Source organism: Oncorhynchus mykiss, chromosome 16 (genome assembly GCF_013265735.2).
Source record: "Oncorhynchus mykiss isolate Arlee chromosome 16, USDA_OmykA_1.1, whole genome shotgun sequence".
Classification (NCBI taxonomy): domain Eukaryota; kingdom Metazoa; phylum Chordata; class Actinopteri; order Salmoniformes; family Salmonidae; genus Oncorhynchus; species Oncorhynchus mykiss.
Window position 1 is genome coordinate 54,534,863 of NC_048580.1, and position 26,250 is coordinate 54,561,112.

At 44.7% G+C, this 26,250-nt stretch overlaps 2 protein-coding genes across 6 annotated transcripts in view; both read left to right on the forward strand.

The window, feature by feature from the left end:
• The window catches only part of LOC110492307 (helicase ARIP4), an 80,674-nt gene extending 62,064 nt beyond the window's left edge, over positions 1-18,610 (forward strand). For all 5 annotated transcript variants that reach the window (XM_021566521.2, XM_036947309.1, XM_036947310.1 and 2 more), the window contains 14 exons: positions 899-1,081; positions 3,342-3,475; positions 3,995-4,191; positions 4,604-4,946; positions 5,449-5,626; positions 7,196-7,408; positions 7,628-7,746; positions 7,954-8,069; positions 8,344-8,443; positions 9,883-10,088; positions 11,873-12,048; positions 14,049-14,245; positions 14,601-14,980; positions 15,119-18,610. In XM_021566521.2, the coding sequence (XP_021422196.2) occupies positions 899-1,081; positions 3,342-3,475; positions 3,995-4,191; positions 4,604-4,946; positions 5,449-5,626; positions 7,196-7,408; positions 7,628-7,746; positions 7,954-8,069; positions 8,344-8,443; positions 9,883-10,088; positions 11,873-12,048; positions 14,049-14,245; positions 14,601-14,980; positions 15,119-16,044 (3,468 nt within the window). In that variant the 3' untranslated portion in view covers positions 16,045-18,610. The remainder of the gene's footprint in view (positions 1-898; positions 1,082-3,341; positions 3,476-3,994; positions 4,192-4,603; positions 4,947-5,448; positions 5,627-7,195; positions 7,409-7,627; positions 7,747-7,953; positions 8,070-8,343; positions 8,444-9,882; positions 10,089-11,872; positions 12,049-14,048; positions 14,246-14,600; positions 14,981-15,118) is intronic.
• A 2,834-nt stretch (positions 18,611-21,444) lies between these two features.
• On the forward strand, positions 21,445-25,814 carry LOC110492310 (transmembrane protein 115). The gene is made up of 2 exons (XM_021566524.2): positions 21,445-23,308; positions 23,857-25,814. The coding sequence occupies exons 1-2, from the start codon at positions 22,452-22,454 to the stop codon at positions 24,077-24,079; spliced, it is 1,080 nt and encodes a 359-aa protein (XP_021422199.1). The 5' UTR covers positions 21,445-22,451; the 3' UTR covers positions 24,080-25,814.
• Positions 25,815-26,250: the final 436 nt, after the last annotated feature.

Here is a 26,250-nt window from a genome sequence, read left to right on the forward strand (position 1 = left end):
TGGGGAATTGTTAGATTACTTGTTAGATTTGTGTGTATTAGGTAGTTGGTGGGAATTGTTAGATTGCTTGTTAGATTTGTGCATAGTTGGTGGGGAATTGTTAGATTACTTGTTAGATTTGTGTGTAGTTGGTAGTTGCTGGGAATTGTTAGATATTACTTGTTAGATATTACTGCACCTTTGGAACTAGAAGCACAAGCATCTCGCTACACTTGCATTAACATCTACTAACCATGTGTATGTGACCAATAAAATTTGATTTGATTTTGAGTAAAATTCTACCTATAGCTCTGACCTAAATATGCATAACTTTATGAGCTGGATTGCCTGTCTTTGCAATTTGTTAATTTACGTTTGTGCTCATTAGCATATTAGGCTACCAGCCTCCATGGAAATTTGCAATTACTGTTAAATTAGCTAATTTTATTACCATCCTGGTAATAGACTCCCAATGGGCTTTTTTTGTGTTTTTTGGCACCCTCTTGTGTACTAAGCTGGTAATACTGTAATTCCCAGGGTGAGAGAAGGACGGTATGACGATATGCAAGTCGGGATACCGCCCAACCCTAATATCAAGCCTATCAAACAGTTTTCTCTTCATACATAATCAATCTACCAACCATGGTACCACTGACTCAATAGGGCCATGGATTCTCTTGTTAGCATAGGGAGTCTAACAGTTATAGGGCTAATTTCCCAGATCCATATTAACCCTAAAAAACACTTTCAATTAAGATTTTCTGCCTCTGCCACACCCCACAGAGCCCACGGACACAGACATGGTATACAATGCAGTCAAACAAATATAACAATTAACAGACTTATCAATCTGCTAATGATCGCACTACTTCTGTCCCTCCCTCTCTTCCTCCTTTCTTTTCTCCCCCTATCCCATCAGATCGGTGGGGTCCGGTTCCTGTATGATAACCTGGTGGAGTCTCTGGAGAGGTCTAAGCGCAGCAGTGGCTTCGGCTGTATCCTTGCCCACAGCATGGGCCTGGGCAAGACATTGCAGGTCATCTCTTTTATAGACATCCTGCTTAAACACACGCAGGCCCACACCGTGCTCGCCATCGTTCCTGTAAGTGGCTGTGTACTCTTTTCTCTCTTTACATGCTCTATTCTGTTTATACATACTGGACATAATGCAATGGGGATGTGTGAATCTGTTTTGTAATCTCTTGACTGAGGTAATTTACTTTCTCTCTCTACCGCTCTCTCTCTACCGCTCTCTCTCTCTCTCCCTACCGCTCTTTCTCTCTCTACCGCTCTCTCTCTACCGCGCTCTCTCTCTCTCTACCTACCGCTCTCTCTCTCTCTCCCTACCGCTCTCTCTCTCTCTCCCTACCGCTCTCTCTCTCTCCCTACCGCTCTCTCTCTCTCTCCCTACCGCTCTCTCTCTCTCTCCCTACCGCTCTCTCTCTCTCTCCCTACCGCTCTCTCTCTCTCTCCCTACCGCTCTCTCTCTCTCCCTACCGCTCTCTCTCTCTCTCTACCGCTCTCTCTCTCTCTCCCTACCGCTCTCTCTCTCTCTCCCTACCGCTCTCTCTCTCTCTCCCTACCGCTCTCTCTCTCTCCCTACCGCTCTTTCTCTCTCTCCCTACCGCTCTCTCTCTACCGCGCTCTCTCTCTCTCTACCGCGCTCTCTCTCTCCCTACCGCTCTCTCTCTCTCCCTACCGCTCTCTCTCTCTCCCTACCGCTCTCTCTCTCTCTCCCTACCGCTCTTTCTCTCTCTCCCTACCGCTCTTTCTCTCTCTCCCTACCGCTCTCTCTCCACCGCTCTCTCTCTACCGCGCTCTCTCTCTCTCTACCTACCGCTCTCTCTCTCTCTCCCTACCGCTCTCTCTCTCTCTCCCTACCGCTCTCTCTCTCTCCCTACCGCTCTCTCTCTCTCTCCCTACCGCTCTCTCTCTCTCTCCCTACCGCTCTCTCTCTCTCTCCCTACCGCTCTCTCTCTCTCTCCCTACCGCTCTCTCTCTCTCTCCCTACCGCTCTCTCTCTCTCCCTACCGCTCTCTCTCTCTCTCTACCGCTCTCTCTCTCTCTCCCTACCGCTCTCTCTCTCTCTCCCTACCGCTCTCTCTCTCTCTCCCTACCGCTCTCTCTCTCTCTCCCTACCGCTCTCTCTCTCTCTCCCTACCGCTCTCTCTCTCTCTCCCTACCGCTCTTTCTCTCTCTCCCTACCGCTCTCTCTCTACCGCGCTCTCTCTCTCTCTACCGCGCTCTCTCTCTCCCTACCGCTCTCTCTCTCTCCCTACCGCTCTCTCTCTCTCCCTACCGCTCTTTCTCTCTCTCCCTACCGCTCTTTCTCTCTCTCCCTACCGCTCTTTCTCTCTCTCCCTACCGCTCTCTCTCCCTACCGCGCTCTCTCTCTCTCCCTACCGCGCTCTCTCTCTCTCCCTACCGCGCTCTCTCTCTCTCCCTACCGCGCTCTCTCTCTCTCCCTACCGCGCTCTCTCTCTCTCTCCCTACCGCGCTCTCTCTCTCTCTCCCTACCGCGCTCTCTCTCTCTCTCCCTACCGCGCTCTCTCTCTCTCTCCCTACCGCGCTCTCTCTCTCTCTCCCTACCGCGCTCTCTCTCTCTCCCTACCGCGCTCTCTCTCTCTCTCTCTCCCTACCGCGCTCTCTCTCTCTCTCTCCCTACCGCGCTCTCTCTCTCTCTCTCCCTACCGCGCTCTCTCTCTCCCTACCGCACTCTCTCTCTCCCTACCGCACTCTCTCTCTCCCTAACGCACTCTCTCTCTCTCCCTACCGCACTCTCTCTCTCCCTACCGCTCTCTCTCTCTCTCCCTACCGCTCTCTCTCTCTCTCCCTACCGCGCTCTCTCTCTCCCTACCGCGCTCTCTCTCTCTCTCCCTACCGCTCTCTCTCTCTCCCTACCGCGCTCTCTCTCTCCCTACCGCTCTCTCTCTCTCCCTACCGCTCTCTCTCTCTCCCTACCGCTCTCTCTCTCTCCCTACCGCTCTCTCTCTCGCCCTACCGCTCTCGCCCTACCGCTCTCGCACTCTCTCTCCCTACCGCTCTCTCTCTCTCTCTCCCTACCGCTCTCTCTCTCTCTCCCTACCGCTCTCTCTCTCTCTCTCCCTACCGCTCTCTCTCTCTCTCTCCCTACCGCTCTCTCTCTCTCTCCCTACCGCTCTCTCTCTCTCTCCCTACCGCTCTCTCTCTCTCTCTACCGCGCGCTCTCTCTCTCTGCCGCGCGCGCTCTCTCTCTACCTTGCTCTCTCTCGCGTTCTCTGTGTTTTCTCTTCTTCTCGCTCTACCTCTGAACCTTTTTCTCTCTCTCTACCCCTCTCTCACTACCCCTTTCTCTCGCTCACTCTCTACCCTTCTTGCTACAGGTCAACACGTTACAGAACTGGCTGGCTGAGTTTAACCTCTGGGTCCCTTCCTCTGAGGCATTACCCGCAGACATCAATCCCGCACACTTCTCCCCGCGCATCTTCAAGGTCCACATCCTGAATGACGAGCACAAGTAAGTTTCCCGTCCTCTCTGGGAACAGGGATATCCCACTACCTCCAATTTCAAAGCTGAAGCCTTTTAGCCATGATCATGGTTTGTGTTTGTGAGTGACTAGAAGCTCTGCTTATATGACACAACTGCCAGGGATCTGTCTCTAAAAATAAATGCATATACAAACATGACTCCTCTATCGCCCAGGTGTGTAATGTATATACACTGGGGCGGCAGGTAGCCTAGTGGTTAGAGCGTTGAGGCAGTAACCGAAAGGCTGCTAGATCGAATCCCTGAGCTGACAAGGTAAAAATGTCATTCTGCCCCTGAACCATGCAGTTAACCCACTGTTCCTAGGCCGTCATTGTAAAGAAGAATTTGTTCTTAACTGACTTGCCTAGTTAAATAAAAATAAATAAGTCTCTAAATGCCTGTGCTATTATGTGTGGAACATTGTCCCTGATGTGCTATCTTTCTTTATTTTTCTTTGCTCTCTTTTCTCATCTCTTTTTCTCTCTCTCTCTCTCTGCTCTCTTTCAGAACCACGGCCAGCAGAGCGAAGGTGATCTCTGACTGGTCGCTGGATGGCGGCGTGCTCCTGATGGGGTATGAGATGTACCGCCTGTTGTCCCTGAAGAAGAGCTTTGTGGCGGGCAGGAAAAAGAAGTCCAAGAAGCTCCAAGGACCAGTGGTCATTGACCTGGACGAAGAGAACCTGCAGCAGGAGCTCCTCAAAGGTCAGTAGGTCAAAAAGGTCACCTCAGAGTGAGGTTGACACCTGTCAATCGACACTGATGTCAGTCATGGCCTGAGCTTTTCAGAGTTTTCAAACCAGCAGCTTATGGCAGTTTTTCTTTCATCAAACCAAGGTCATCTGCACATTTGGATTTTGAGAGATCCTAATGTTTAACCCTTTGTTAGAACCCATGTTAGTTAACATTTTGTTAGACATTTGTCATGTGCACCAGGATGTGTGTACGAGTGCATGGGTTTCCAGTCACGACATCAATTTAGTATTTCATCATGAGTGACTCCGATAACATGAGTCACTTAGATCAATGGAACGTAAAGTAAATGTTTTGATCAGTCCTACATACACATCTTACCGTCATGGCTTTTTTATTTCATTTAACCTCTACTCTCCTGAAGACATAGAGAAGGCCCTGTCTCGCCCAGGCCCGGACGTGGTGATCTGTGACGAGGGCCACCGCATTAAGAACTGCCACGCCAGCACCTCGCAGGCCCTGAAGAACATCCGTACCCGGAGACGTGTGGTCCTCACGGGATACCCCCTCCAAAACAACCTGATAGAGTACTGGTGCATGGTGGACTTTGTCAGGCCTGATTTCCTGGGCACCAGGCAGGAATTCAGTAACATGTTTGAGAGGCCCATTCTGAACGGGCAGTGCGTGGACAGTACGCCTCAGGATGTCCGGTTGATGAGATACCGAAGTCATGTCCTCCATAGCCTGCTGGAGGGCTTCGTCCAGAGGTGAGAATGAGAGCTGGTTATAACCCATGAACTGTTGCTACTACAGTATTCTCTTTATACTTTATAGGCAAGTTTCCCCTCTCCGATTAAACACACATGCATACATACACAAGCAGGGTTTTTGGAGAGGTGCAGTGCTACCACACTAGTCGCCTGTGGACTTGTTGTTGTGGGGGGGTTAGTGCCTTGCTCAAGGACACAACGGCAGGCAAAGATATCTAGGATTTTGATGACAGCATCCCTCTGATTGCCAGCAACCCTCTGACCTGCCAGATTTTTCCTTTCGGACCCGGAATTTGAACTGGCAACCCCCAGTTACAGGCTCACCTCCATAACCGCTAGCCTACCTGCCACCCCAGTCTATTCCTGGACTAAAAAGTTATTTCAATGGATATTCTAGTTTAAGTCTGATAATGGTTGTGTTTGTTCATGAATGTAGAAGAGATCTATATGGTATAAAAATGTGTGGTCTAGCTCTGGTTGTGCTTGTGTTTGTTCCCAGGCGTGGCCATAACGTGCTGAGAGACCAGCTCCCCTCCAAGGACGAGCATGTGATCATGGTGCGCCTGTCGCCCCTGCAGAGGGCCCTCTACACAGAGTTTATGAACCGCTTCAGAGAGGCAGGCAACAGCGGCTGGCTCAGCCTCAACCCACTCAGGGCCTTCTGCGTGTGCTGCAAGGTGTGCATGCCTGTCTGTTCTGTTATACACAGGAGTGAAATAAATGTCTGAAGGACATTCGGAAAGTATTCAGATCCCTCAACTTTTTCCACATTTTGTTACGTTACAGCACTATTCTTCAAATGGATTAAATAAATAAGAATCCTCATCAATCTACACACAATACCCTATAATGACAAAGAAAAAAATGTTTTTTAGAAATGTTTGGAAATTTATTACAAATAAAAAATGTACCTTATTTACATAACTATTAAGACTCTTTGTTATAAGACTCGAAATTGAGCTCAGGTGCATCCTGTTTCCGTTGACCATCCTTGAGATGTTTCTACAACTTGATTGGAGTCCACCTGTGGTACATTCACTTGATTGGACATGATTTGGAAAGGCACAAACCTGTCTATATAAGGTCCTACAGTTGACCAGTGCATGTCAGAGCAAAAAAACAAGCCATGAGGTTGAAGGAATTGTCCATAGAGCTCAGAGACAGGATTGTGTCAAGGCACAGATCTGGGGAAGGGTACCAAGAACATTCCTGCAGCATTGAAGGTCCCCAAGAATACAGTGGCCTCCATCATTCTTAAATGGAAGAAGTTTGGAACCACCAAGACTCTTCCTAGAGCTGGCCGCCCGGCCAAACTGAGCAATCGGGAGAAGCGCCTTGGTCAGGGAGGTGACCAAGAACCCAATGGTCACTCTGACAGAGCTCCAGAGTTTCTCTGTGGACATGAGAGAACCTTCCAGAAGGACAACTATCTCTGCAGCACTCCACCAATTAGGACTTTATGGTAGAGTGGCCAGACGGAAGCCACTCCTCAGTAAAATCAGCCTTGATGAAAACCTGCTCCAGAGCGCTCAGGACCTCAGACTGGGGCGAATGACAGTGACACTAAGCACACAGCCAAGACAACGCAGAAGTGGCTTCGGGACAAGTCTCTGAATGTCCTTGAGTAGCCCAGCCAGAGCCCGGACATGAACCTGATCGAACATCTCTGGAGAAACCTTGAAATAGCTGTGCAGTGATGCTCTCCATTTAACCTGACAGAGCATGAGAGGATCTGCAGAGAAGAATGGGAGAAACTCCCCAAATACAGTTGTGCCATGCTTGTAGCGTCATACCAAAGAAGACTCGAGGCTGTAATCTCTGTAAAAGGTGCTTCAAGAGAGTACTGTGTAAAGGGTCTGAATACTTATGTAAATGTAATATTTCATTTTGAAATGATGTGGTATTATAACAATATTAGGATGACGTCTGATTGAAATATGGACATGTACATGGCGTTTGATGTACAGCGCATTGGGAAAGTATTCAGACCACATTTTGTCATGTAAAAAAAATGTTACGTTACAGCCTTATTCTAAAATGGATGAAATAGTTTTTCTAGTGTGTAGATTGATGAGGGGGAGAAAAACTTTCATCCATTTTAGAATAAGGCTGTAACGTAACAATGTGGGAAAATTCAAGTGGTCTGAATACTTTCCCAATGCACTGTATGTCACATGATGTGTACTACATGTCCACATTTCATTCAGACGTCATCCTAATGTTGGAATAATGTCTTCCTCTACCAGATCTGGAACCACCCAGACGTGCTGTACGAGGCGCTGCAGAAGGAGAATCTGGCCAATGAGCAGGACCTGGACCTGGATGACATCACCAACGGCCACGCCCGCTGCCCAGCCCCCTACCAGAAGGGCAAGACCCCGGAGGACCCCAACAGCATCGGAGGGCTGAGTCTCAACGCTCTGCAGGAGAAGGCCAACCAGGTCATCACCTACGAATGGGTACGCAGCCACACTTCACTACCATGTTTGTTGTTTTTCCATTCAGTTTAAGTGGCAGGGGGTTGAGTTATCATGGATTTATGACGGTTGGAAAACAACTTGAGGGTCACTCATTTAGAAGGGATTCTGTCGTAGGTTTCAGTAAAAACAGGTTATTACCCTAAACTGTGCACTACAATTACACTACTGTTCTGTTACCTCATCTCCCCTCTCTCTCAGGCGAAGGACATCATGTCTGACTATAAACCCGGGCTCTTGGAGAACTCTGCTAAGATGGTCCTGCTGTTCCACCTGATCGACGAGAGTGTGAGGAAGGGAGACAAGATCCTGGTGTTCAGGTAGGCACTGAAACAGAACCTCAGTTGTTTTACTGTTTTGATCTTACGTTTCCATTCCTTTAAAACAACTGTTGCTACGCAACATATTCCACGAAGACTAAGGCCGAAGCACAGACTGACCAACTTCTCAAATGGTTAAATTAGTTTCACTGTAATTTCCAAGCACCCCTCCTCACCGTATCCCTCCCTCCACTGTTTCTCATGTAGTCAGAGTTTGTCCACACTGTCAGTCATCGAGGAGTTCCTGGCCAAGAGGCCCATACTGGCGGGCAGCGCCAGAGAGGGCTATAATCAAAACTGGGTCCGCAACCACAACTACTACAGTAAGTGTCCCTGTTTCCATGACAACCACCACTGTCACCATGTCTCTGTGACTCCATTTGTCCAGTGGTGTCTTTTACTGAAGCTATACAAATGTATTCCGCCTCCCCAATCCCATGGTGCCACTTTTCCTGTTGACTTACATTGACTATCGCCACCTGCTGGGGATATTGATATCTCACCATCATTCTGTGTATGAAGCCCTTGGGTAAAAACTGGTTGTTCCTGTGTGTTGGAGAAAGGGATTGACTTCCTTTTTATGGTTTGTCTCTTTAGGACTGGATGGGAGCACATCTGCTTCAGAGAGGGAGAGGCTCATCAACCAGTTCAACGACCCATCCAACACCACCGCCTTGATCTTTCTGCTGTCCACCAGGTAAAAGACCTTCACAGGAACACACTGGTAGAAATAATTATCATTTGTTTGTAATCATACTTATGTATGGTCACACTAGTAACCACACTAGTTACAAACACAAACCATCATTCACACATGCACAGTCCTCTATTTATATATACATACAGTGCCTTGCGAAAGTATTCGGCCCCCTTGAACTTTGCGACCTTTTGCCACATTTCAGGCTTCAAACATAAAGATATAAAACTGTATTTTTTTGTGAAGAATCAACAACAAGTGGGACACAATCATGAAGTGGAACGACATTTATTGGATATTTCAAACTTTTTTAACAAATCAAAAACTGAAAAATTGGGCGTGCAAAATTATTCAGCCCCTTTACTTTCAGTGCAGCAAACTCTCTCCAGAAGTTCAGTGAGGATCTCTGAATGATCCAATGTTGACCTAAATGACTAATGATGATAAATACAATCCACCTGTGTGTAATCAAGTCTCCGTATAAATGCACCTGCACTGTGATAGTCTGAGGTCCGTTAAAAGCGCAGAGAGCATCATGAAGAACAAGGAACACACCAGGCAGGTCCGAGATACTGTTGTGAAGAAGTTTAAAGCCGGATTTGGATACAAAAAGATTTCCCAAGCTTTAAACATCCCAAGGAGCACTGTGCAAGCGATAATATTGAAATGGAAGGAGTATCAGACCACTGCAAATCTACCAAGACTTGGCCGTCCCTCTAAACTTTCAGCTCATACAAGGAGAAGACTGATCAGAGATGCAGCCAAGAGGCCCATGATCACTCTGGATGAACTGCAGAGATCTACAGCTGAGGTGGGAGACTCTGTCCATAGGACAACAATCAGTTGTATATTGCACAAATCTGGCCTTTATGGAAGAGTGGCAAGAAGAAAGCCATTTTCTTAAAGATATCTGTGGAAAGAACTGAAAACTGCTGTTCACAAATGCTCTCCATCCAACCTCACTGAGCTCGAGCTGTTTTGCAAGGAGGAATGGGAAAAAATGTCAGTCTCTCGATGTGCAAAACTGATAGACATACCCCAAGCGACTTACAGCTGTAATCGCAGCAAAAGGTGGCGCTACAAAGTATTAACTTAAGGGGGCTGAATAATTTTGCACGCCCAATTTTTCAGTTTTTGATTTGTTAAAAAAGTTTGAAATATCCAATAAATGTCGTTCCACTTCATGATTGTGTCCCACTTGTTGTTGATTCTTCACAAAAAAATACAGTTTTATATCTTTGTTTAAAGCCTGAAATGTGGCAAAAGGTCGCAAAGTTCAAGGGGGCCGAATACTTTTGCAAGGCACTGTACACACACAAACCCTCATTCACACACGTGCACAGTCCTCTATTTATATATACACACACACACACAAACCCTCATTCACACACGTGCACATACACATCAGGTCAGTGACGTGTGCTTTTTCCCATCCTCAGGGCTGGTTGTCTGGGGGTGAACCTGATCGGGGCTAACCGTGTGGTGGTGTTCGATGCCTCCTGGAACCCCTGTCACGACGCCCAGGCCGTATGTCGGGTGTACCGCTACGGCCAGAAGAAACCCTGCCATATCTACCGCCTCGTCTGTGACTTCACCTTGGAGAAGAAAATCTACGACCGACAGATCTCCAAGCAGGGCATGTCCGGTGAGTAACCAGTGAACCAAACAAACACAGAATAGAATGGATACTGACTTCATACAGACTACACCTCTGCTTCCTCCAGCCATGTCTACTAGGTCTACTATTACATGGTCATCTGCTACCAATATCTTAAATCTACTCTTACTATAAGCCAACCCTGTTAAGGGCACTTCAGCCGGCCCAGTCCACTTCACTAGCACAACAGTGTGTGTGTGCTGCGAAGTGCAGCAGTCCTGTGATCTGTCAGACTCCTCTCAGGCTAAGTGCACTCCAAGTGCACTTTGACATAGTTTGCCATTGTTAGGCTCAGTTGGTAGAGCATGGCGCTTGCAACAGCAGGGTTGTGGGTTTGACTTAGAGCGCCTTAATCTGTTAGTGATCCCTTCGCGCGCCAATCCCTTTAGCGGGATCGATTTGACAACATCCAGTGAAATTGCAGAGCGCCAAATTCAAACTACAGAAATATCAATATTCAAGATAACCGAAAATATAAGTGTAATACATCAAAATAAAGCATTATTTCTTGTTAATCCAGCTGCAGTGTCATATTTCAAAAAGGCTTTACGGCGAAAGCAGACCATGCAATTATCTAAGGACAGCGCCCCGCATACAAACACATTAATATAATTTTCAACCAGGCAGGTGGCGACACAAAAGTCAGAAATAACGATATGATAAATGCCTTACCTTTGAAGATCTTCTTCTGTTGGCACTCCAAAATGTCCCAGAAACATCACAAATGGTCCTCTTGTTCGATAATGTCCTTCTTTATATCCCCAAAATGTCAATTTATTTGGCATGTTTGATTCAGAAATACACTGTTTCCAACTCGCCCAACATGACTACAAAGTATCTAATAAGTTATCTGTAAACTTGGTCCAAACATTTCAAACAACGTTCCTAATTCAACCTAAGGTATCCTAAAACGTAAATAATCGATACAATTTAAGACGGGATAAACTGTTTCCAATACCAGATAAAAACAACTTGAAGCGCTTTCCAGTTCACGCAGTAGAATCCATCTGGAGTGACACTCACAAAGAACAGCCGTAGTTCTTCATTTCTCAAAAGAAAAACATCAACCGATTTCTATTAAATAGGGCTTCCCATAGAAAACTAACAGGAAGTATTATGACCTAAAAATAAAAAAAATCCCTGGATGGTTTGTCCTTGGAGTTCACCTGCCAAATCAGTTGTGTTATACTCATAGACATTATTTTCTATCCAAATCTAACAATTATATGCATATCCTAGCTTCTGGGCCTGAGTAACAGGCAGTTTACTTTGGCCCGCTTTTCATCCCGACGTGAAAATACTGCCCCCTATCCCTAAGACGTTTTAAGAGCGTCTGCTAAATGACTAAAATGTAAATGTAACACGTCGGTCAGCTATGCTGTATACACAGAAAGGGAAGGCCCACACTTAGAATTGAATTGAATAATAAAATAGACATGGCCAGGGTATGCTGTATGCCATGTTTCATGTCACACGCAGAGACCTTTTCATGCAGCTGTTGATGGCCCTAAACATGAGGTGGGCAACTCCAGTCCTCGAAGGGCCTGATTGGTGTCAGACGTTTTCTACATCCCTTTGAAACGCAGCTGATTAATCAAATTGCATTCTAAACTGAAGATCATGATTAGTTGATTATTGGAGTCAGGTGTGTTAGCTGGGGCTGGGGCAAAACTGTGACACCAATCAGGCCGTCGAGGACTGGAATTGCCCACCCCTGCCCTAGACATAGTGTTACCCCCTTTCTTGACTCCATCCATCCCTCCTTTCTGAAGACCGAGTGGTGGATGACCTGAACCCGGTGCTGTCGTTCACGCGAAGGGAGGTGGAGTCTCTGCTGCACTTCGTGGAAGAGGAGCCTGACGTGTCACAGGTGCAACTACAGCCCCACCAAGAGATAGAGGCGGGCATCAGACAGGCCTGCCAGCTCTACCCTCACCTTGTCACCAAGGTAATAAATCTATATGCACATATATAAACACACACTACATCACAGGCCTGCCAGCTCTACCCTCACCTCATCACCAAGGTATATACAGTTGAAGTCGGAAGTTTACATACACCTTGGCCAAATACATTTAAACTCATTTTTTCACCATTCCTGACATTTAATCCTAGTAAAAATTCCCAGTCTTAGGTCAGTTAGGATCACCACTTTATTTTAAGTATGTGAAAATTCAAAATAATAGTAGAGAATTATTTATTTCAGCTTTAATTTCTTTCATCACATTCCCAGTGGGTCAGAAGTTTACATACACTCATTTAGTATTTGGTAGCATTGCCTTTAAAATGTTTAACTTGGGTCAAACGTTACAGGTAGCCTGCCACAAGCTTCCCACAATAAGTTGGGTGAATTTTGGCCCATTCCTCTTGACAGAGCTGGTGTAACTGAGTCAGGTTTGTAGGCCTGCTTTGTTCGCACCAGCTTTTTCAGTTCTGCCCACATTTTCTATAGGATTGAAATCAGGGCTGTGTGATGGCCACTCCAATACCTTGACTTTGTTGTCCTTAAGGCATTTTGCCACAACTTTGGAAGTATGCTTGGGATCATTGTCCATTTGGAAGACCCATTTGTGACCAAGCTTTAACTTCCTGACTGATGTCTTGATATGTTGCTTCAGTATATTCGCATAATTTTGAAGTGCACCAGTCCCTCCTGCAGCAAAGCACCCCCACAACATGATGCTGCCGCCCCTGTGCTTCACGGTTGGGATAGTGTTCTTCGGCTTGCAAGCCTCCCCCTTTTCCTCCAAACATAACGACGGTCATTATGTCCAAACAGTTCTATTTTTGTTTCATCAGACCAGAGGACATTTCTCCAAAAAGTATGATCTTTGTCCCCATGTGCGGTTGCAAATCGTAGTCTGGCTTTTTTATGGCTGTTTTGGAGCAGTGGCTTCTTCCTTGCTGAGCAGCCTCTCAGTTTATGTCGATATAGGACTTGTTTTACTGTGGATATAGATACTTTTGTACCTGTTTCCTCCAGTATCTTCACAAGGTCCTTTGCTGTTGTTCTGTGATTGATTTGCACTTTTCGCACCAAAGTACGTTCATCTTTAGGAGACATAACGCTTCTCCTTCCTGAGCGATAGGACGGCTGCGTGGTCCCATGGTGTTTATACTTGCGTACTATTGTTTGTACAGATGAAAGTGGTACCTTCAGGCATTTGGAAATTGCTCCTAAGGATGAACCGGACTTGTGGAGGTCTACAAAAAAAAATTCTGATGTCTTGGCTTATTTCTTTTGATTTTCCCATGATGACAAGCAAATAGTCACTGAGTGTGAAGGTAGGCCTTGAAATACATCCACAGGTACACCTCCAATTGACTCAAATTATGTCAATTAGCCTATCAGAAGCTTCTAAAGCCATGACATATTTTTCTGGAATTTTCCAAGCTGTTTAAAGGCACATTCAACTTAGTGTATGTAAACTTCTGACCCACTGGAATTGTGAGACAGTGAAATAATCTGTCTGTAAACAATTGTTGGAAAAAAACACTTGTGTCATGCAAAGTAGATGTCCTAACTGACTTGCCAAAACTATAGTTTGTTAACAAGAAATTTGTGGAGGGGTTGATAAACTAGTTTTAATGACTCCAACTTAAGTGGATGTAAACTTCCAACTTCAACTGTATCTATATGCACACCATATTGTATTATACACTCTACCCAAACCTGATCACCAAGGTTAGAACCAAACTAGATATACATATCTATATACACACATCCATATGGTCTAATCATAAGTTGATACTGATCCACATGATACATACATCTAGTTCGCTGAATCATGGACAGACTCTGTCTCAACCCATCATTTCCACATTGAACTCTCACTCATCAAAATGCTACTTTATTAACACTTCTATCCAGAATTGTAACCTACATGATGGCATATTATACTTAGAGAGCAATTTCACTTAAACTACTCTCCATGTCTGTCTCTCCAGCAACCCTTTCACCACGAGTCTCTCCTGATGGAGCGACAGGAGATGAAACTCACCAAAGCGGAGAAGAAGGCCGCCAAGAAGAGCTACGAGGATGAGAAGCGTGCGTCGGTGCCCTACACGCGCCCCTCTTATGCCCACTATTACCCCGCCAGCGACCAGAGCCTCACAAATATCCCTGCCTTCAGCCAGCGCAACTGGTGAGATGGTCCCCAAAGACGTACACGTTTTCTCAGTAACAATACTACAGTTGCATACAGTCAATCAAATGTATTTTTTAAAGCCCTTTTTACATCAGATACCCAGATTAGCAAACAATGTAGAACTAAAGTGTCTAGAAAAACTCCCTAGAAGAAGAAACCCAGAACAACAGGTCCAGGAGAAGGTAGCACTCCTGGCATGGTTCCATGAAGAACTAGAGAGAGATGCCTAATGTGACACCAAGTTTTTAATTCCAAAGTTTGAACTGTTGATAAAATCTTTAACCCTCCACTCTCAATTCGGACTGTCAATACCCCACCCTGTCATCTTTCCTCTCCCTTACCCCCCCTTCAGGCGCCCACCCCCCCGACAAGATGAGAAGCCGGTGGCCAGTGTCCGCACAGTTCAGTCGACTCCAATTCCCACGATGCCTCGCCAAGCGTCTCACAGCTCTGCCCCCACAGCAGACACAGAGTCCAGCTCGGGCTTTCCCGTCAACTACCTGCAAAAGGCGGGCGTATTTGTCCAGAAGATCGTCACCAGCACAGATATCGTGATACCTGAAACCAACAGTTCAACTGATGTTAAGGCCAGAATCAGTGCAGGAGAGAGCATCCACGTCATCAGAGGAACGAAAGGGACCTACATCAGGACTTGTGATGGGAGGATATTTGCCATCCGCACTGCAAGCAAGCCCAAGGCAGGGGAAGAGAACTCAGCTGCTGCACCCAAAGGTAGCAATCCCAACTCAACCTTTAGTCAGGATCGTTTTTACTAATTTGGTACATATGGATCTGTTTTTATCCAGTGCTGATGGTTTTATTTAGTCTAGAGATGTATCTGACCCGTCTGTCTTACCTTCCCTATCTCAGACACCCAGAAAGTATCGGAGGAGGCCTCCGTCAACGGCTGTGTGACTCGCCTGCTCTCCCCCGACAGCCCCCTGAGTGAACTCCAGAGATACGAGGCTGCAACCAAGGCCCAGCATCAGCAGGGCTCCAAGGCTTCGTCTGCAGGTGCAGCGGCTCCACAGGAGAAGGCGCTGGCAGAGATCAACAATGGCAGCAGCATGACTAGCCATGCCAAGCCCTGGAGCAATGCCTCCGCCCTGGCCAAGCCCAGCACAGATGCCATTGCTGCCCTTGACCTGAGGGGCACCAAGCGCAAGGCTTCCACCCCATCCAATGTCGAATGGGCCATCAAAAAGCAGCCGGCCCCCAGCAAGCGCACCTCGGCCCAGTTGCCCCCCCAGGCTTTTCCCTTCGCGGCGGGCTATGACCTCCCACCCATGGGCCTCAACCCAGCCATGCTGGGCTCCATGGGGCACCCCATATTCATGGGGGCCGGCTTGCCCTACTTCCAGTCCCACAGCCAGCAGGGTGACCACCGTCTCATGTTCCCCGTGACTCCCGACCCCTTCGGCTTGGGGGGCGGCACCCTACCTAGATCCTCCTCCACCATCACCTCCTCGGCTGCCCCTGACTCAGGCTCCCTAGCACCCTTCATGCTGGGTGCTGGTATGGCTGGTATGCTGCCCCCAGGTTTCCCCATGTCCTACGGCCAGTCCCTGTGCATGTATCCTAACTTGCTGCACCCCGGGGCGCTACCGGCCGCCACCCCAGGCCCCGCTGACTCCAGTTTCTTCTCCCACTTCCCCTCCTCCTATGGCCTGATAGGGGCAGGGCTGGGTCGCTCTGATGCCCACGGCTCGGCAGAGAACGCCGGTGGAAGCAGCTCAGACAGCAACAACGACGATGAAGATGATGATGATGATGTCATTGAGGTGATGGGACAATGAGAGCCTCCAACCGTAGGAAAGAGGCATGTGGTTTGCAGGGGACAGTTAGTGGAGTTGCTGGGGCTAGGAAAAGCTGAAGAGAAAGGGAAGGGACAACCAAGCCCACCTCCTCCACTAGACCCATTCCCCATCCTAAATGCAACATGCACACCTTTCAGAAAACAAGTGGTCCCAAGCAGCAATCCCCCAGCACTGTGAAAACAAGAATCTGTGTTGGAATATAACAGACTGGACAAAGTACCAAATCCTTATGCTGAATATCTTATTTAAACATTTAAAAAAAGGCTAATCTAAACTTATGTGATGAAGAAAAATGAACTTGGGGCTTCCAAAATGTTGTCCTGTACTGGCTTTTGCAAATCACTGAAGCAAGAGACTGCTGGGTTTGGACCTGCAAATCACTTCTTTGTCTTCTATTAAAAAAAAAAAATCCCAGCGGTTGATGACAGACTAGGTTAATAACTAACTGACAATTTTATATACGTAGTTGGTAGTAATTATTGTATGGCGCAAAATATCAGTTACATGATATTGTTCTTCATTGTCATTATATGCTACTGAATATTATTTTATATAGTAGTCGTGCTCTAAACATGTCACAACTGTTTTCAAAATCGATTTGATTTACCCTTGAATTTACTGCGTTTCGTTTTTCAGAAAATTGACTACTTGAGACTCAATTCAAAGAAACAATGAGGCTCTTTGTTGGGTGAAAAATTAAGTCAAAAACCTTAAACTCAAAGAATGTACGCTTATTTACGACTTTAATGCAGACCTTGGGGACAGACCTTGGGGACAGACCTTGCCTGCCCCTTGGGGACAGGCATCACACTTGTGGTGATCTGATTTTGATTTTTGATATGTCATCTATATTTTTCAAATGTACACATCGTCTACAGGCGACGATGTAAAAACTGTGATCTTGCTAAACTCCAACTGTCCGAAGGGAGCTGAATTGAAAATGCCTTGCCTCTGTCTCTCTGAATGTCACCTAGTGGGAGTAGAGAAACAGCGAGACGGGCAATCCTAGGACCTGGATCTCACCCATAGTCTTACTGTAGCTTTGCTAAGTGATGCAAATATAACCCATGAACCCTCTGGTGGTCAGGTGGGTCACCTGTCTACTTCTCTGTCTGTTTCTGCATTGTGTAAGGGTTCTAGAGTAGAGAACTTCTGTCATAATGACTCGTTCTGCCTTGTGGATAGCATGAACACTCGTTTTCAGTTCCTTTTTCTCATCTTTGGCGTATGTGATTTCAACGGAAAAACAAACAGGTTTCAAGAGACCATTGTCAAACCAAAATCATTTGAGAGGAGTCAAAAATAGCTGTGCCAAAAAAAGTACAACAATGATCCTCTCCAGAGAGGTCATTCTCTGAAGCAACCAAACGTCACCGTCAACTGCTATTGGCCTAGAGAAGAGGGCTTCTTTCCCTAATTTGGTCACAGTTTTGTCATTATAGACTTTGTGAGCTCATTGTAAAGATGATGCTGGCTTAAGACTTCACTGTGTAACAGAGTACCGGGACATTGATTTAGAGATGGGGGAGGTCTGTGACCTGGTTCTGTATAATAAACAACAGAACTTTTCATTTCTGTTACTGCTGACTGTTATTTACCCCCCTCATTACATACATTGGCCACCTACTGTCTCATGCCGCATTTACGTGCTAGTCAGAACTAGGAAGCTCGGGAATGTCCAACTTGCTAACTGGTTGAACGCGGCATGTGTATAACTACAACCAATTAGCAAGTCGGGGAAATGTCTGACTTTCCAACTAGCATGTGAACGCGGCAACTACCCAACACTTTGGGAAGAGGGAAGCCCAGCCCACCACCTCCACCAAGTCCCTAGCCTTGAGTCTCTTCAGCAAGAGCTTTAAACTCCAGTTATTGAGTTTATTATCAGACCCTTACATCATCAGACTTGTTCATCTTTTCATACCATACTTAACGTGTTAATTGACCTGTTATTTTTATTTTTTTATGTACCACTTTTATTTATTACAGTGCATATTTATTAATTCCTTTTTTTGTTCTGTTTTTGTAAGGGAAATGTTTTCTGTTCGTTTACTAGAACACGTTGATTCTTGTTACATGACTTGAGAAATGCTATATATACGTCTGAATAGACATCTGACCCATAAGTGTGTGAATTTCAGGACCAACCAGTCAAGGTGGTCGAACCACTCATTAGCAGATAGAAAATGTAACCCAGGGCTTTTGTTTCGTTTTTATTTATGTTCATATCATCCAGATGTTCATGTGAATCTATCTATCCTAATTGCAAATGAAAGGTAGTTCTCTCAGTATTCATTCATCTTAAGTTGTTGAACCAACTGTTTTTTTTCCCCATAGGTTTCTACATGAATGTAAGTATTTATTTATAAATCAATTCAGTCGGCGACCAACTGACTCTCTTAATTCCATTTATTAAAGTCCAGCTGCTGTCTTGAGGAGAATGGCTGGAAGAGCCTGTATGTAGTTAGTGAATTGACATGTAACAATGGATGGCTTTTAGATAAAGAAAATGTAGTTTCTAAATAAAATAAAATCATGTTTTGAATGGAATTTAAATTTAATTTACTTTGATAAGTTACTCTAATTAATGACACAGATTCCTCAAGCACTAGTTGAACATAAGTAACTCTTTCACTAAACTGATGTCCTTTTCAACTTGGTTGGGGGGGAATAGACACTGTGTCTGAAACTGAGCATATAGTCTAGAGACGTCCATCTGATGACATTACCTAAAATCAGATGAAGAGGGCAAGATTGAGTATAGCTCACTCAATCTCCTGTCCTAGACGACAATCCATAGCAACAGGTTCAAACAAAACTGATATCGTTACACAGAGACTGGTGTACTGTTCTGTATTTAGAATGAATTCATAGTTGTCTATTGCATGCTTTTAGTGTTTGTATTAGCTTTGGTGACATGAGCTGTCTGCAAGCCGATGATTGCATGTTTTGACTACGAAACTGAAATGATTTACATAGACTTTACCAATCATATCTTAAAGTAACTGTCCAGTGTTTCCAGATTTCTGACATATTTATTTTTAACCTTTATGAAAATAAGAATACGTTTTTAATTAAAATGTTGGCCTAGGAACAGTGGCTTAACTGCCTTGTTCAGGGGCAGAACAACAGATTTTTACTTTGTCAGCTCTGGGATTTGATTTGGCAACCTTTCGGTTACTAGTCCAACGCTCTAACCACTAGGCTACCTGCCACCCCCATATATGACCTATATAGTTAATTCATATTGCATAGAAATGACTTAGAATTAACTACCATATTACTTACTTAAATTATCCTTCCAAAAATGTTTAATTATGTTAAAATCAGCTTTTCTATGTTGGAATGGTGTGGACGTATACCGGTCACATGGTGTGGGCAAGTAGACTGCTGATTGGCCAGCTCATCCTCTATGAGGAAATGTTTGTTTGTGATACAAGTTTGAGGTGGTGTTTTTAAGTGTTTTTTTGGCCACTGTATGAGTTAACAGAATATGAACTTTTAAATGTGAGATTTTCACTGGACAGTTGCTTTAATTACTTACAAGCCTTAGATTTCATCATTAGCTATGCAAGCAGAGTCTGTTAAATTGTATTTAAAAACAAGTGCTTTTATCTTCTCATTATGATAATACTTATTTGAAAAATAAATAAGAATTTAAATGGACCCAACATACAGTATCTTAACATGTAAAAGGAATTCCATGATGTCTGCTTATTCCATGAAACTTGGCCATAGTGGACTGGATGTCACTTGACTTGTTTACCGCTCTTTGGTGTTGCAGCTCTGTGTTGCCCTCTGATCTATACTGTAATGTTTTAATGCCTTGGGGAATGGTAGGTGCAGGCAGAGATCTGGGAATATCTATGATACACTGCCCTGGTTCTTTGGCTGAGTTTGGGTCTTCTTACATGTCCTAGTAGCTTGGATATTCATGTTTAAATGTTTGAAGGCTTTCAGCGTTTGAGTTGCCTGCCCTTGGCCTTTACATAAGTCAAGCATTCACATGTATTTGGTTCAGTCAAATTGTCCCCCTCGCCATCATTGCACACTCATGATTTAACCTCACTGTACCAGTGGTTTGTCTTTGATTCTGTAGAAGCAGAGCTGTTATTCTGAGAGAATTTGATCAATATGCAAAAAGGTGACAATGACATTTGAAACACACATCAGAGCAGTACAGTTGTCTTTTAGTCTCATGTTTTCAGCACTGTGAGTGGACAAGGTCATTTTAATAGTGTTTATTTTTCACATGATTGTGTTGTTTAAGGGTGTGTACATTTGTATGGATGTCTTCACAGAGGACAGTTTCCAGTTTGTTTCAAGTTTTATTAGTCGTATGTATGGGACACGTATACTTCGTCCACAAAATGTTTACTTGCATACGCACCATTGTTCTTAGCTAGTCAAAGGTCACTCACTTGGGCTTCTGTGGTAGCCAATCATTACCCACTTTGCATTTTCTGCCAGTGAGCTATTAACGTTATCTTAGTTTGATTTCCAAATGTGGAAAAAGTACCCAATGGTTATACTTGAGTAAAAGTAATAGAAAGTTACTCAAGTAAAAGTTAGTCACCCAGTAAAATACTACTTGATTAAACATCTAAAAGTATTTGTTTTTAAATATACTTAAGTATCAAAAGTAAATGTAATTGCTAAAATATACTTAAGTATTAAAAGTAAAAGTACTGAAAATATATATATTTTTTTGAGATAGCCAGGGGCACACTTAGTCATTATTTACAAATTATGCATGTCTGTTTAGTGAGTCCGCCAGACCAGAGGCAGTAGGGTTGACCGTGTGTTCTCTTGATAAGTGTGTGAATTTCACAATTTTCCTGTCCTGCTAAGAGTTAAAAATTAAATAAGTACTTTTGGTTGTCATGGAAAATATATGGAATAAAAAGTACAATACTTTCTTTAGGAATGTAGTGAAGTAAAAGTAGTCAAAAATATAAATAGTAAAGTACAGATACGCCTAAACTACTTGAGTAAAAATACTTTAAAATACTACTTAAGTACCTTACGTCACTGTTGTTTTCAGATCAGATTTTGCCAGTGCTCCGTCTGTGGCGTTTCATTCTTGTAGCATTCTGATGTCAGGGTTTTGTCTTTTTTTAAGTCTTGAGAAATGTGAATTATTTTTTACTGTGGAAATTAATTACTGAATAAAATTCACGTGTATGTGGTTATCCAAGTATTTTTATGCCTCTTGAATCGATGCTTGAGGAGAGAGAACATTTTGAATACATGTCAGTTTGAATACATTTTCAAGTTATCCATGCCCCATAGGCTGCCCTTTCCACATGGAGCTCAAGGATCTAGCAACAACAAAAAACTATGTTTCCCATAATCAACTAGTGCACCAAACTGGCGTGACTTGACGCTTCGTGTGTGTTGGTGACGGTGGCACTGGCAGCGCAAGCGTTGTTGGTCAGTATGAAATGCTGGGAGTGCCTCACAAGACAACAAATATTCCCGAATAAATCTGTTGCTTTATATCGGAATAACGTTGAAGTAACCCAAGAGACTTCTGACATTCTGAAATCGTAGTGACTCAATTAATTTCGCGTGAACCTCTAATTGTTTGCCTCGACAGCATTGCTTTGACGGCCTGTTGCTTGCTAGCTAACGCAGGAAATCCTCTGACGTTAGCTAGCTGGTGGACTAATTTGATCTGTGTGCCGAGGCGACAAAAAAAGAGCTGGTACTGTTTCTTTTTTGTAGTTTTCGTAGTTATACAACTCAAACCCGTTTATCAAATGGGTTCGTGAACTATAATGGCGGATTTAAAACGTCTGACTTCTTCCTTAGCTAGTTAGCCTAGCTAACTACTTATTCCACAGTGCTTGCTAGCCAGCAAGCTGATGACGTTTATTATCTAGCTAGCGTTTGCTGGTTGAAGATCTGGGAATTTTTGGTATGATTTCTAAAGTCAAGTAGCTATTTACTAATTGGGAAGTTAAATTGTATGTAAACTTCGAGGATGACACCGTTCAATGTCAATTGAGCGTAATTGGCATGTTGCTAAATGTGTCGGCTAGCTTGCTAGTAAGTTATCTAACGTTTGCCCAACTACTCTTATCTAATCAGAAACAAGGTAACTTCAGCAAAGTCCATAACAAGGTAGGAAAGTTGCTCCATCAAGTGTTTTGAACAGTGAGACCATAAGGTTGATTTAAACCATTAATTAGCATTGATTAATCAGATTATTTCCCGGATGAATCTTCACTATAGAGAGTGGATGTTGTCTGGTTCCGCTGATTTCGTTTGTTATTCTTGGCACTGCTAAAAAAAAAAATAAGAAAAAAAAGGCCAGCAGGTGAGAAGTTGCGGGTCAGACAAACTTACTCATCGGCCCTTGCTCAAGACTAACAGACAACGCAATGAATCGCTATCTGCCAGTTGCACGACAGCACTTCTTTGGCGCATTAGCCAATACGAGCGTTGTGGTGAAGTCCATAAGTGCCATAGTGCTCCTTCTGTACCTGCTCTCATGGGCAGTTGACACTCCATATGCCCTGGGCGTGACACCTGGCTACCTCTTCCCCCCTAACTTCTGGATCTGGACCCTGGTGACCCATGCCGTGGTGGAGCAGCATGCATGGGGAGTGGCAGCCAACGTGGGGACTGTTATGGCCTGTGGCCGGCTGTTGGAGCCTCTGTGGGGCGCCTTGGAGCTGCTCATCTTTTTCACTGTGGTCAACATCTCTGCAGGCCTCCTGGCTGGCCTCTCCTACTTGCTCACGTATGTCGTCACCTTCGACCTGGACTACCTATTCGCGGTGCGTGTCCACGGGACACCAGCCTTCCTCGGGGGGGTGTTGGTGGCCCTTAAGCAGACCATGGGGGATACGACGGTGCTGCGGGTTCCCCAGGTGAGGCTCAAAGCTGCCCCGGCGCTGGTCCTCCTCAGCTTTTCTCTGCTCTGCCTCTCAGGCCTGCTGGAGAGTGCCGCCCCACTGGCGGCCTACAGCTTTGGTGCCCTGGCAGGCTGGGTCTACCTGCGCTTCTACCAGAGGCACAGCCGGGGCCGTGGCGACATGTCAGATCACTTTGCCTTTGCCTCCTTCTTCCCTGAAGTGGTACAGCCGGTGGTGGGGCTGCTGGCTGGCCTGGTGCACGCAGCCCTGGTGAAGATCAAGGTTTGTAGGAAGATGGTAAAGCGCTACGACGTGGGGGCACCTTCCTCCATCACCATCAGTCTGCCAGGGACGGACCCCCAGGACGCAGAGAGGAGGAGGTGAGTGCTCTAGAGGCCCAAATAAACACAAACACAGGCATCCATTTACCAATAATTGTTTACCTCATGCTTCATTTTCTGGTTGACACACTTGCAAGCTATCATACTCATGTCCTTGTTTACATAGACGGCAGTTAAGCCTACATATTGTATCATCACCTGGAGAGGATCAGTGGCTGTTTTGAAAGGGACTCCCAAGATATTCATTCAGAGACTCAATCATGGACACTCTTACTGACAGTTGTGGCTACTTTGCATGATGTATTGTTGTCTCTACCTTCTTGCCCTTTGTGCTGTTGTCTGTGCCCAATAATGTTCGTACCATGTTTTGTGTTGCTGCCTTGCTATGTTGTTGTCTTAGGTCTCTCTTTATGTAGTGTTGTGTTCTCTCTCATGTCGAGGTATTTTTAATTTAAATCCCAGCCCCCGTCCCCGCAGGAGGTCTTTTGCCTTTTGGTAGGCCGTCATTGTAAATAAGAATTTAAGATAAGAATAAGAATAAGAATAACTGACTTGCCTAGTTAAATAAAATTATGATCGTCTTACAGGCAGTTGGCGCTGAAGGCCCTAAACGAGCGACTGAAGAAGGTGGAGGACCAGTCGATCTGGCCAAGCATGGACGACGACAATGAGGATGAAGTTCGGACCGACACTCCCCTGCTCTTGGGACAGGAGAGAACAACGCCAGCAGGGGGGTCTAGCGGCTCCCAGAACACCACGGGACAGGAGTCCAGCATCATCAGCTTTGAAGACGCCCCCTCCCGCTCATAAGACACACTGATACGCACTCAGTCATGCTTAGTTTTGACTAGCATACACTACAGTGACTACACATGCACACATTAGCCCTAGCAGTTTGACACATTGTCAACATTGTCAGGCCTATCAGTTTTACGGTCTGACTCCCCAAAGTTGTACACAAATACCATCACGGACCCATCGCTCCCCCGGGCCCACCCTCATATGTTCATTGAAACATTAATGCAATGTACAAACATATTGGTTGGACTCTCCCTACCTACCACTTCGCGTCTCTCCTGAATAAAGTATTGAATGGGTGCACAAAGTGTTTCGTAAAGCTCTTTTGCCCCAAAAGACAGCTGCTCCACACCTGCTACTTGTCTGGCTCCCAGATTTTGTGACTGAGACACTTGGACTGGAGCAGAGACTCTTGGCAAACTCCCCATCTGTTGCTATGTGTTACTATTGTCCCAGAGTAAGCTTTCAGCAGACGGACTGAGATTCTCAGCGGTTTTCTAGGTCATCCTTTTGTCCTGATGGGTGTTTAATTTAAGGTCAAATACGTCTTTTCTCTGGTCCCCATCACTGAAAGACTTAAATGAATCTAGGTTTACCCCACAGCTGTTTTACCGCTGTTAGATCTTCTGTTTTCAAATGTTTCCTAAATTTGTGGGAAACCTGATAATTTGACAAGTTGCTCTGTGGATGATGATGCGTTTCCTGTACCTGTTTTGAGGGGTTTACTTTTGCTCTGAATACTTGAGGTGATTTTCAGAATATCAACTACTCTGAGTCAGAGTTGGATTACTAGATGGGGAACCATAGCCATAATAGAATAAAGGGAATGTGGGTGTGTCTTCCTCTTTGTTCATACTGTTGAGTTGAGTTCTGTCAGAATATTTAGTTCTGGCCAGAAAGTTTTTTGTGTGTGTTTGGATTTAGGTGAATGAGTGTGTAACTGGGAGAGGGAGAGCACTAGATTGTTTACACAGTGGCTTCCTGTAATTTCTCACTGGTTTGCCCTGATAAAGTTCAGCAGCTTTTGACAATGACCGTAATAGTCACTGATGCACTCTTGACAGGCCGCTTTCTCCCTAAGGAACATTTTGTCAATCTCTTGTTTGTTTCTTTGGCTACGTTCACACAGGCAGCCCTATTCACTTTTTCTTCCACTAATTGGTCTTTTAACTAATCACAGATATTTTTCAGAGCTGACCTGGTTGGTAAAAACGCAGCTTTAGACAGACAGCCCAATTCTAAACTTTTTTTTCACTAATTGGTCTTTGGACCAATCAGGTCAGCTCTGATGTGAAAAGATCTGATGTGATTGGTCAAAATACCAATTAGTGGAAAAATATCAGAATTTGGGTGCCTGTCTAAATGCAGCCTTAATGCAGCCTTTCTAGTTTCTCTTTCTTCCCCTTATTAATCTGTCGCAATGTTGGTTAAGATAAGAACTGCATTCTTAATTTAACACACAATGTATTTATGAGGTTTGTTAATGCTAGTGGCAGTACCTGTTTGTGTGGATTGACTGGAAATGTTAAGGTGTGGTGAAGGATGGCAATACTGATGCAGTTCTGTTTAATTTGTTGGTGGTGACTTCAAGGCTTGGTTTTCAGATATTGTCCGTGCACAGGACAGTTTTCCCTGATTTCCACTATTGGTGTGTTTCTTTCTACTGTGGCCATTGCAGATTCCTCTTTAGTTTCTGATCTATTTGTTTATCTCTATATGAAATAAAATATGATTGTATGACATGTAACAATAAATTGTCTTTTTGCAACACTGGGTAGGTAGTACTAATAGAGCACATGTCAGCTGATAGTTATTTAGGCTGCCACTAGATGGAGCAGTTAGCACAGTATGTGATACTCTACAGCTGTTTCATTGTATGTCATGAAGGGCTTTGAACTGACAACCTTTTCCCAGGGGTACTCCACGTTGCCTTATTTAGGTGACTTAGATTGGAATGCCTAATAGAAATAAATCATTTATCTAGCTTGATTTATATTTGTGATAAGGGTAGCTCAAATTCAAACTATTACCAGCCTACATTAAAACATGTTTTTACCAAGACACATAAGTTAACATATCAACATGAGTGTACTGTATTTTATATTGCATTTAAAAAAATGCTTATCCAGACTTTTTTAAATGGCTGTTACCTATATTTTAGATGACGATTCAGGCTTTCCAGA

What these genes read in the sequence shown, in the direction of transcription:
- LOC110492310 (XM_021566524.2), top strand. Translation starts at nt 22,452, where the DNA reads ATGAATCGCTATCTGCCAGTTGCACGACAGCACTTCTTTGGCGCATTA. An exon ending in CAGGACGCAGAGAGGAGGAG is followed by an intron (nt 23,309 to 23,856) that starts GTGAGTGCTCTA and finishes ATCGTCTTACAG; the next exon opens with GCAGTTGGCGCTGAAGGCCC.